The 12,994-nt window shown below is 36.5% G+C and overlaps 1 protein-coding gene across 1 annotated transcript in view; it reads right to left on the bottom strand.

Moving 5' to 3' along the window:
• The window catches only part of LOC125826513 (ATP-dependent DNA helicase Q-like 2), a 77,835-nt gene extending 69,453 nt beyond the window's left edge, over positions 1-8,382 (bottom strand). The window contains exon 1 of the mRNA XM_049505864.1: positions 8,240-8,382. Within this exon, the coding sequence (XP_049361821.1) occupies positions 8,240-8,371 (132 nt within the window). The 5' untranslated portion in view covers positions 8,372-8,382. The remainder of the gene's footprint in view (positions 1-8,239) is intronic.
• Between the last annotated feature and the right edge of the window lie 4,612 nt (positions 8,383-12,994).

Genomic DNA, 12,994 nt, shown 5'->3' on the forward strand with positions numbered 1-12,994 from the left:
CCAAGAAGGCCTCATCAAAACATACCCAACTCACATGTGGTGCATCCTCAGCTCTACCCTCTTTCCACTAGTCAAACTAAGTCCTAACAACATTCTTCAGTTGATATGCAACTAGTTCAACTCACTTAGTAATGGAAACATGCATAACCTCAAATACCTTCTTCAGTTCCTCAACAAAACTCTATGGGTCCTCAGTAGTCCTTGAACCCGTGAAACTTGGAGGATTCATCCTCAAGAACTCACGAATCCTCGAAGTATCAGTCACTTCTTGTCTAGCTCCTCTCTGTTGCCTACCATGATTAGTCACAGCTTGACTTAACATCCTAATTGCTTCCCTGAATTCAGCATTAGTGACTTCCCTTTGAGGTTGCACTTTAGGTACATTAGGTACCCTTTGCTCCTTAACATTTCGCCTAGCAGGACGACCTATGACAACTCTTCGTGGAGGCATGATTATCTGAAAACATGCGCAAGCACGAATTAGAAGGAAACTTTTTAGAGATCAAACTCTAACACACGAAATGAGTATGAAAAAGTGAGATAATTTTCCTAAGTGTCGCAGCCTCCCAAGTATAGATGTGGCGCGCTTGACACCGATAACCAGGACTCTACAGATACGGCTTTATAGACTCCCTGGGACTCTTGAACTCTGTGCTCTGATACCAAGTTTGTCACGCCCCGAGCCTACACCCCAGACGTGGCTGACACTAGAGAACCATTGCTGGCCCCAAGCGAATCCTTGACCTGGCTTACTTAATCAGCGGAAGACTCTAAGCGTTATTACAATGATCAAATGCACTTACTCAATGGTTTAATAAAATAACTTAGAATGTTTAAAAGTCAACATTCAACTTGGCCAAAATGGCAACTCAAGTCTTAACATATGAAATGGTAATGTAAAGACAACTGAACTACTAACTGTCTATGAAGTCTCTAAAACAAAGAGGGATGTAGGGACAAGACCCCCGATTATCCTAATAATGAAATACTGAAAGCAAATGATAAAAAGAGTCCTCCAGAATACAAGAAGGCTCATCAACTGACTCTGAGAGCTCAAGTGGATCAACGAGGCGCTGGATGCTGATCCTGGTTACCTGCGTCTGCATCATAAGACGATGCAGGCCAATTGGCATCAGTACATTGAATGTACGAGTATGCGAGTTGGAATGTTAAACACATTTAAGCTTGAAAAGAATCTGGAAGGAACACTTACTTTGGCTTTACTCAACTCCTGAACAACTTAACTCAATATAAAGTAATAAAACACATGCAATATATATAAAGCTCGTATAACAGTGGAAAACAACTTAGTTCGTTAAAGAAAATGCAATAACAAACTCAACTTTACTCATGTTATAAAGTAATATAGTTTCTGTGGGAGATTCTCTAACCGACAACCACCACTATGAGCCTAAGTGGTGATACAACGTCTTGCCCACGCTGCCAGAATTGTCCTATACTTTGCCGTCATATAGAACGCCTTAACTAAGTGGATCCACTAGTCTATGCTAAAAGCATCTTAAGGAGTCATCTAAAAAGTATAATCCTTTACTACCCATGATGGCTAAATAGTTTATGGAGACTTGAGTTAATATGAACTCGCATTCCCATATCGGTGCTCAATACTACTCTCTAAATATACTTAGCTCATATGTTTTTAAAACAAACTTCTTTCTTTGGTTTGAGATAATTACTCAAAACTTAGCTTAAAAGCTATCTTGGAAATTGGTGTTTCTCTTACTTGTTCAAATGTGAAAACATTTTAAACTTCTTGGGAATACTTAGTTTCCTTATAACTTTTGAAGAAATGAACTCAACTCTTTACTCTTTGTTTAACTCGAAACTTAAGTCTTAAAACAAAGTTAAAACGTTTGTGAAAAGACTTTTGAAAACTTTGAAAACTTCTCTTGACTTACTTCTTAACTTCTAAATTTGAATTATGGATTCATGGGTGGTGATTTGTGATGGGGAAGAACACATGATGTTTAGGAGTGTTTTTAGATAGCTAAACATGAGAAAAGATCAAAAAATCACTGTCTGAAAGCAGGTCCGCGACGCGGAGATGTATTAAAATTTTTGGTCGCGAAAATACTTTTTGAGGCAGAATAGTCCGTGACCGCTCCGCTCCGCGAAAGGATTTTTCCCAACTCTTGGTAGCAGGTCCGCGACGCAGAGCCAGTGCCCAAATTTGCCCGACTAATTTTCTTCTTCGTTTTCCAACCCTAATTCGCCCAAATTCGGTTCTTTTTCCCAAATTCTTTTTAGATACAACTATCCAGCAAATGCACCTAAGAACTTAAGTCCAAACAACTCAATAATTTGACGTAATGACCTCAGAAACTTTTCAATCTCAACCTAATGCAAGAACGACATCAAATTCAAGAATAAATATCAAGAACATCAACTTTCAAACTCTTTTAGGACAAATTCACGTTGAAATAAACATGTTTGGCCCGTGGGAAAATGAACCCAACGTTATGATAGCCTCACATACCTCGTAGGGATCTCCCCTTGACAAAATCCACGATCTTAGCTTCAAGAACTTGATGATTTCCTTGTTTCTCCTTCTCTTTTCTCCTCTTCTTTTCTCTTCTCTAAAACCCTAACTTTTTTACTAAAGGCATAAACTGACTAAGATCAGTTTAGACCCCAATTAATTATCCAAAAACGTAATAAAATAATTAGGTACGGAAAAGACCATAATGCCCTTCTAAAATCCGGATTGGACATTTCCTTATTTGAACAACCCAACTTCCAATGGGCATATCTCACTCATACGAACTCGGAATCGCGCAAACTTGATGGCGTTGGAAATATTATTCCACGATCTTTCTTATGATATCTGGAACCACACCTAACTCATCCTGAGCCTGGATTTATGGTCGTTTGAAGTTGACCGAAAACCCAACTTAACATACTTAACAAATTTCCAAAATTTTTGTATTCTTTCCAAAAATGGTTATTTCCAATTTTTTAACTTTTTCCTAGTTATTTCGATTTGCGAGATGTTACAATAGGTAGGTGGAAGGTGGGGGTAAAATATTTTTTTTTGGAAAACAAAAAAAACTTAGGGGTACGTTGGTGGAAGGTGGGGGATCCCCGAGGGGAGGGGGTAAATTTTTTTTTTTCTTTTTTGAAAAATAAAATTTATTTTTTTTGGAAAGCAAAAAAAATTTAGGGGTACGTTGGTGGAAGGTGGTGGGTGGGGGGGTAGGGTGTGATTTTTTTTTTTGAAAAACATAATTTGTTTTTGAAAAACTAAAAAAAAATTGGGGTAGGTTGGTGGAAGGTGGGGGTGCCAGGGGGGAGGGGACGGAGGGGAGGGGGTTGGGGTAGATTTTTTTTTTAAAAAAACATAAAAAAAATGGAGGTGGAAAGGTGCAGGTGGGAGTAAGAGAGGTGAAGGCGGGGTAAGGTGGAGAGGGGAGGGTATGTGTCATGACCCGAGCCTACACCCTGGACGTGGCCGGCACTCGAGAACCATTGTTGGTCCCTAAGCGAACCCTCATCCTGGCTGACTACAAGCGGAAAACTGATTCAAGCATACAAAAGCTTAAAAATTGAACAAAATTCATGAAACTGGAATATAAAGCTTTAACTCAAATGAAAAACTGAATAAAAATAAATTATTCAACTCGCCATAAAATAGGAAACTTAAGTCTTTAAAACATTTAATAAAATAAATGATACAGACTTCTCAACTATACTGACTATCTATAAAGCCTCTAACTGATAACGATGGGAGTTGGGACAAGACCCACGACATCCTGACTGAACTGAAAAGTAAATGAAATCCTTTGGAAACAAGGAGGCTCACCATAGCTAACTCGAACTCTCGAATGTATTAACGAAGCTCATACTGATGATCCTGAATACCTGTGTCTGCATCATGAGAAGATGCAGACCAAATGGCTCAGTACGTGGAATGTACGAGCATGTAAGAGGAATTCTAAAGCATAACATAAGCTTCAAACTTGATAAGAAGGAAACATACTTACCTCCTTTCAATCTTACTCAACTCAAGGAATACTCCAAACTACTCAAAAATTACTCAAACTTACTCTACTTAGAAGTACTCAAGGATAAGATACTCAACTCAGAGATTAGAGACTCAACTCAAGGATATGATATTCAACTCTGGGTACTCAACTCTGGATACTCAACTTTGGATACTCAACTCTGGATACTCAGCTCAATATAAAGCAACAATACACATGCAATATATGGAATGCTTATAAAACAGTAAAACAACTCAGTTCGTTAAAGAAAATGCAATAACAAACTCAAATTTTCTCATATAAGAAAATAATATAATTTCTGTGGGAGTTTCTCTAACCGACAACCATCACTTATGAGCTATAGTGATGACACAACACTTTACCTCACGCTGCCAAGGACCATCCTATACCTTGCCATTAGCATATGACCTAAACTACTAAGTGGATCCACTAGTCTATTGTGAAAAATGTTCATCTAAAAAGTATGACCCTTTTCTACCCATGGTGGCTACATGGTTTTATGTAGACGTGAGTTATCTAAACTCATGCTCGCCCCCAATTCGGTGCTCAATACTACTCCCAAAATATGATACTAGCTCTTTATGTTTAAAACATACTTCTTTCTGTGATTTGAGATAATTGTTCAAAACTTAGCTCAAAGTCTATCCTGGAAATATCAGTTTCCCCTCTTGCTTTATTTAGAAAGCGATACTCTTTTCTGAAAACTTGCCCGAAGGCTCTTTGGAAATCTCAGTTTCCGTTCTTATTTAAATGTTAAAACATTTTAAATCTCTTTGGTAATACATAGTCCCCATATACTTTTTGAAGTAAAGAACTTCAACTTTACTCTTTACTGAACTCAAAACTTAAGTCTTAAAACAAAGCTAAAATGTTTGTAAAAAACTTCTTAAAATATGGTTCATGCCGAATTATGGACATGAACTACTCAATGCAAGGTTTTCAATAACCATAGATAGAACTCAAATACTTGGAACTCAAGAACTTCAATGATACTACTCATTTCAAGAATGCTCAACTCAGAGTTCATGCAAAATTATGAGCATGAACTACTCAACTCAATGACTCAAAAATACTTCTCATCTCAAGACTGTTCGACTTATAATGTTCATACGGAATTATGAGCATGAAATATTCAACTCAAGGACTCAAAGATACTTCTCAAAAGGGATTAGGAACTCAACACTTAAGGCTTAGAACTTGAAGATACCACTTCTCTGAAAGATGCTCAACTTACAAAGTTCATGTGAAATTATGGGCACGAAACAACACGACTCGATGGTCTACATAACTATACGAAACTCATGTATACGACTTTTCTTATTCTCTGTCTTACTTCCTCAAAACTTAGTTCAGATCGATAGTTGATCTCAAAGGATTCACAATTGAGCTCAAAGGCTTTCTTGAACTCTACTCTTAAGTCTCTCTTGAATGTGAATTATGAATTCAAGAGTTATGGTTCATGATATGAAGGATCTTGTAATGATAAAATGGACTCATGAATACATTCTTCTGACTCATACTCACTTGCTCGAGTCTTGAAACAAGTTATTAGAAATTGCAGAAGACTTCTCAAAAAGACTTAAAGGACTTTCTTTGAATGTTCAAAAGAATTCTCAAAACTTAACTCTTAACTCTACCTTGAATTTGAATTATGGATTCAAAGTTGTGATTTGTGATAGGAAAGATCTCATGATCTTTAGGATTGATTTTAGATAGTTAAACATAAGAAACAGTTGAAAAATACTGTCTAGGGAACAAGTCCGCGATGCGGAGTTGCATTAAAATCTTTGGTCGTGAAATAAAATTTTGAGACAGAGGAGTCCGCGTCCTAACCACGATGCGGAGCAAATTTTTGGTTACTGGGGGAGCAAGTCCGCGACGCGGACTTGCGTGCCAAAATCTGCTCGACTTTTCCTTCTTCATTTTCTAACCCCAATTCGCCTAAATTTAATTCTCTTTCTCAATCCCTCTTTAGATTTAGATACCCAGCACATGAAACACAAATACCTACTCATAAACAACTCTAAAATCGACATGATTTCATCAAGAACTCAATAATCTCATCAAAACTCAAGAACTAAAGCCAATTTCAAGAACATAATTCAAGAACATCATACTTTCAACTTTCTAGAACGAACATAACGCTGAAATTAACATGATTGGCGTGTGGGTGAACAAACCCAACACTATGGAAGCTTACATACCTAAAAGAACCATCTTCTTGAAGAACTTGAAGGAAAATCTTGAAAGATGAACCCTAGCCTTAGCTTTTCTTGAATCCCTTGAGCGTAGAATCTTTGGAGTGAATGAGAGGGTTTAGATTTAAGAAAACTAATTTTCTACACGTTTAGGGCAATTTAGATGACCTCCTAAGGGTTTTTAGGACTAAAATACCCCTAAAGAAATAATTAAAACGATCTGGGAGTCAGAAAGATCTTTCACCAGGCTGTGAGGTCCGTGTTGGCTCCACGTCGCGGAGCTGCTGCCAGGTTTGCGCGACGTTGGTAAATCCGTCATAACTTTTTACTCAGAGTTTGGAATTGAGCAAACTCGGTGGCGTTGGAAAGAGGACTCGAAGGGATTTAATTTTCTATCATGTAGCTCACCTAACTCATTCTGTACTAGGATTTATGGTAGTTTGAAGTTGACCCAAAACTTAAGAAAACTTAAGAATGACTTGAATGCTTTTCTCTTGGGTTCTTCTTGGAACTTAAGGTGCTACATCTAGTGACCTTAACACTCAAGATATTTTAAATTCCTTGAAAAATCTCACTCGCTACGAAGAACAATTCGAGTCTCAGTTTGAAAAAATTTCTGGGGTGTTACAGTATGGGAGTGGAAGGAGATGAAAACGCGACGGGGGTTATAAAGCATAAAATAAAATTAGGGGATGGGTGAATTGGAGGTAGGGGTGGAGTGAGTAAAATAAACAATTACTTTAAAAACTTAAACTATATAAATTCATTTTTCAATTCGTCAATCAATGTGGATGAAAAATGTGTAAACTCATATCCAATCAATCCATTAATTACCCAAACCATATTTACCCATATAGATCATGGGCAGATTGGATAATTACCCATTTTTGTTCAAACCATTTTAAATCCATCCAAATCCAACCATTTACCACCCCTGTGTGGTATGTTCCCATTTTCTCGCTGATCATGCAAAAGGTACATTGCTATAGTCAGTGTGATTTACATAAAGGTAGGCACAAAAAATGTCCTGATCAATGAAGTGAGTTGAGAGTCATGAGCTATCACGTTCAAATCCTAGCCGAGGCAAAAATACTATGATTTCCTCCAATCCGTTGAAAGCTTTGGTAGACAAAGATACTCAATTCTTGTGATGTTGGTGAATAACGAGTACCCTATGGAATCAATTGAGATGCGTGCAAACTTGGCCTGGATTACACAATCATTAAGAAGGACAAGGTACATGTAAAATTTGGAATTTTGATCCAGCCAAACTATTTGTGCAACAAAAAATAATCTCATCCAATCTAATGAATATCATTAGTTAATCAATAACTAGTACATCCGACACAATTTTAGTCAATCACTCTTTAATTAGTATTTCTCTAATTAGGATGAGGATACTTACCAAGTAAATACTCGTAAAAGCATACTTTCGAATCTCATACTTAAGTTGCTCAGACTCAATATGCCCGTGGCGGTTGCGGATCTAGAGGTTAGACCTCACAATATTTTTTAATTTTAAGATTCAGTAGTGCGGATCCAGATACAGGTGTGGGGATTCAGCTAAAAATAATTCATACATCTAAAAATAGAGTTTATGTCTAATTTTAGATAATAAGTGATATGCACAGGATAGGCTGTTAGCCCCTCAAAGACGGATGAGAGGACGAAAAAGAAGAGATATCCTTAAAGATTTAACTACTATAGCATACTGCAAGTGGGAAAACACTGTAGACTTACATCAATTGAAATTAGAGAAAGACAACCAGCATGGTGACACTTTTCAAGTTTTGACATAAATATCTTGCTCTTTGATATCTTTTCAGGTGTAACATACAATATTTTAAGCTCATCCCCGCCCTTCTCCAAAGCCTTGTACATGAACTTCTCATTCTCCTTGATTGTTGTTGAGGTTAACATGAAAGCTGGGATGCCTAAAGCTGCCAACCCTATGACCTGAGGCAATAACATTTGTCAGCAGTTGTTGCATACAAGAGGAAGATGGACTGGGCGCTTGGATACCTGATCTTGAATAAGAGAAAACAAAGGACTGACAACAAGAGCCACGCCATCCCGCAGAACTGCTGGAAGTTGGTAGCAAAGACTCTTTCCCCCACCAGCAGCCATAATTACTAGAACATCCCTTCCACTCATTATTGTGTTTATTAGCTACAAATAGATTACTGACATCAACAAATCTCTAAATGGAAAATCACAACTATATTTTAAAAATTCAGCCGAAGACGATTCAATGTAAATCTTTACTACGTGCACTTTGATTTCAGTAATACCCCAACATGAAGTATTTTGTCTATCAATAAACCATGGAAAGATGAAAAGAAACACAGAACGAACAATCGAGATGAATAATGATGTGAAAATTCTACCACACCCAACATTTCAATCTCCACAACCACTTCATGAGAAAAATCCTAGTATAGTGCTTCAAATTTCTAAACCCAGTTTTCCCTCTTCCGTGTTAGCCATAAGAGTGTTCCATTTGAGACTACGTAAAAGCATCTTTAATTCCTGCCATATGAAATTTCTCCTCAATGAGTCAAGTCTTCTTTTTTCATAATATCTCCGATGGTTACTCAACTATGAACTTCTCTCAGAAAGTCACTCAACATTGGTATTTGACCCAAAAGTCACTCAACTATGAATTTTTCTCTCAGAAAGTCACACAACTTTGATTTTAACCCAAAAATGACTCAACTATGAAGGTTTTACTTACAAAGTCACTCAAAGATGTTTTGAGAATAAGAGCATCCCTTTCCAAAGCATTAAAATAAAATGTTTAGTGACCTTTTACTTTTGGAGTATACATACTATACCTAAGGATCCAGGGGACATCACCCTATTCTTAGATAGTTTATGAGGGAGCTAGGTGTTTAGATTTTTTTTTTGACAAACCCTCTATACTTTTGATGTAAGTACTACAAGAGTTTAGTATTGGTGTACTTCTATGTTTATAATACCAGTTGACTTTGTCGAAAAGAAAGTCACTCAATATATATAATTAATTGTTTTATCAAAATTCATTGACATGAAATTTTTATTGAAAGCCAAAATTTTAAGAAATAAATTTTTTTTTTCTCATTTTCACTCTTCGGGGATGGCCCAATGGTTTGGGCTTGGAACTTCCATGTTGGAGGTCTAAAGTTCAAAACCCCTAGCCAACGAAAGTAAGGAGTTTGTTTTCTGGGTCGAGCTCGCCGCACCGAACTTGCCTAGTGTGGGTTACCTCTCATGTGTGGTTTGTAAGCTATTGTATAGGAGTGGAGGTTTTACCCTGTGCACACCCAAAGGGTAGCGGCTGCGAGTTTTCCCTTGTCATAAAAAAATCTATTTTCTCTTTTTCCTTTCACAAGATTGAAAGAAATAGAATATTATTTTCGGTATAACACTAGACACTAGATCTCTTTTTGGTTTTTTTTTTTCTTAAAAGGTCAAAAGATAAGTTATAAGTCACCTCAAATTCAGTTAATACAGTTCCCATGGCAGTGATTGTCCATCTACAATTCCTTAAAATAAATATCTTTTTATTTCTTAAAATTTAGCTTTAAAATAAAAAAATTCATGTCAACAAATGTTAATGAAAAAATCAATAAAATATATTGAGTGGCTTTGTAAATAAAACTTGCATAGTTGAGTGATGTTTGGATTAAAAAATCAATGTTAAGTGGCTTTCTAAGAGAAAAGTTCATAATTGAGTGACTTTGGATTACAAACCAATGTTGAGTAACTTTATGAAAGAAAAGTCCATAGTTGAGTAACTTTCTAAGAGAAAAGTCCATAGTTGAGTGACTTTTGGTTAAAAACCAAAGTTGAGTTACTTTCTGCAAGAAAAGTTCATAGTTGAGTAACCATCTGAGATATTATCTCCCACTCCATGAGCAAAATCTTAGTATGCTACCTCAAATTTCTAAACCCAGGTTTTCCTCTTCCTTGTTAGCAATAAGAGTGTTCCATTTGACTACGTGAAAATATCTTTATTCTTTTTCCTGCCATATGACATTTCTCCTCGATGAGTCAAGTCTTCTTTTCCACCTAACCATTTTTTTCTCGCATCTCTAATCCCTAGCCTAATCTCCTAAATTTATTTCAAGCAAATAAAGGAAAGCCAAATAATTTGTTGGACGAGAACTAACTTCACATTCTAGAATCCATACCAATACTTGAATTTCATTAACCTGATATAACAAACTCTTTCTCTAATTTACATGTAGACAAGACACGACTTCAAAATGGGTTAATAGTACTCTTAAATGCCATAGTTGGTAAATCTTAGCCTCACAATAAAAATCAAAATATCGTCAGCGTAACGCAAATGGGAAATATCTAAATTGCTACCTCTACTATGTCACTAGAAGCTCCTCAGTCATCCATGTTGATTTGCCATCCTTACCATACTGTTAAAACCATCCATAGCAATACTTAATAGGGGTGATGACAAAGGATCCCATCGTAACATTCTCCTTTGGGATGAAAAAAATCCTTCAGATAAACCATTTATCATAAAATTAACAATAGAGAATCTAACAATACTAATGGCGAAAAAGAGTCCATCCAATCTATTTACTTTGAAACCCCATGTCTCTTAACACCTCGGGTAGAAAGTCACAATTTACATAATCATACGCATTTTCATTAACTACTAGGCCACATCCTTGATTGCAAAGAGTATTTTCATAATTTGGTTTTTAAAGAAGAAATTTAAAGAGAGGATAGGATATTTCGCTTCCAATCCTCAAAATCGCACACTACAACACATAAAGATAGAGACGGAGCATCAGTATGAGTAGAACATATAGCGCGCAAGTGGAACCTATTATAGGATCTTGCAGTGACCATCATCAAAAATTAAATACTCCACAACCCCCTCCCACATTGTCAATTGAATGTTCACCTCTTATATCGAAATTCTATTTCGATAGGTTCGCCTATATTAGAATTCCTTTTTAGAAAATAACGGATCTAAGTCATACTCAAACCTCTTGCTTCGTGTTGCCAACTAGAATTTACTCTTACAAGATGAATCACAAAAAAATTTTAAGCATGCAAAACCTTGTAACATAAGACGACTAGTAAAAAGTAAATGTAGGCAGGATGGACCAACCTCTCGTTGGTTTGCACGATATTTTGATATGCCAAAAACATTAAACCTAATGTCATCAGCTTGAGAGTCCCACTCAAACGGCCTAGACCAATCATCTACTGAAACAACAACATCATCGGAACCCGGGCCACTAGATGATTCACAACTTTCCTCAAGAGCTTTAAGTTCAAATTGTCTCTTATGCAATTTCTCTTGTCGATCTGGCAAATGTTTTATTTGATCTGGATAAGAAGACATTGAAGACCATGCTTTCATATGGACAAATAAAGTACATTGCAGGAGAATTGAAAGATCAAACATCTAAGGATAGAACTCAATCACAAAGACAAAAAAGACAACACAATGAAAAAGGCAAGTAAAAATCAAAACAAATCATTTTAAGATTAGTTATAACAAGGTTCTGAAACTCTTTGTAAATAAAAATGGCAGATGAGTGAGGATTTATTGTCCAGAATAACATGTTATCAGAGTGATATATATCACTTTGACTAAAGTCATGTAGAATAACACTTCCAAAACCCAGTAATCATGTTGGACACCGTGTCCATAAAGACAAGCTGGAGAAATGGGTCACACATGCAATAGTGTCCGGGTTCTGTTCTTTGAAAACATTACACAACCTTGACAAGTTGGTGATTTAGAAAAAGATAACACATTTGATGTGACACCAAAAAAAAGGATGATTAAATGAAACGTCCCTCGTTGCTCTTGATCTTCTAATGCAAATGAACCTTTCATGTTAGAATCTACAGACATTAAAGTCTCCTCCAACTATCCAGTGATCAGTCCATAACCCTCTAATATCAACTAATTCAACCCAAAAATATGTTCTTTCCCAATTTGAATGTGGCCAATATACACCAGTAAAGCACCATTTGAGATCACCATGTAGCCCTTCAAACATTGCAGTGATGGAGTGTGTACCTTGCAGAAAATCTATGTGATTCCATTGCCTCTTATCCCATAATATTGTGATACCCCCGCTTCTTCCATATGATTTTTATTCCACCCAATCGACCCATCTAGATCCCCAAATCGGTGTTGCAGTAACAGTAGACCATTCTTCAATATTTGTTTCTTGTAGAATTAAACATCTGGCTTCCACTTCTTGACCAACACTATAATGGTGTCTCTTTTTTAATTGTCCTTAAGCTCGCGCACATTCCAATTTATGATTTTCACTTTCATTCAGACAGTGCTTTGAGTTTCCTACCCTTCACGATTCTTTCTCCCTCATTGTGCACACCTTTGTCATAGTTGATTGAGCAAATCAAATTTATACCTTGTCATTCCCCTTTGTTTTATGATGCATTCTGGTTCAGGTTTTTAGTCCCCACACCATTGAATAGTGTTTTCGGAGGTTGCTAAACCTTTTAAGACAAATCCTCCTTATGCCATCATTGATTATAAAACTCCATGTTTTCTGTCTTTATTGTAGTTTCCATATCTTTAACGGCTAGCTAAGCATCTTAGAGGGTTGTGGTACCTTTTTCGGGTTATGTAAATGGGTATGAGCATTAGTACTTTTATTTCATGAAATCGAAAGAAGCTACGTGTGAAATCTATTGAATGAGTCAAGAGACCTTTGAAAGTAATTTAGACATCATTGAATAATGAGATTGCATCATTAAATTAGCAAAAACACATACTTCTTGTTA

This window comes from Solanum verrucosum, unplaced genomic scaffold, assembly GCF_900185275.1.
Source record: "Solanum verrucosum unplaced genomic scaffold, falcon-dt-bn FXZP01000060.1, whole genome shotgun sequence".
Taxonomy (NCBI): Eukaryota; Viridiplantae; Streptophyta; class Magnoliopsida; order Solanales; family Solanaceae; genus Solanum; species Solanum verrucosum.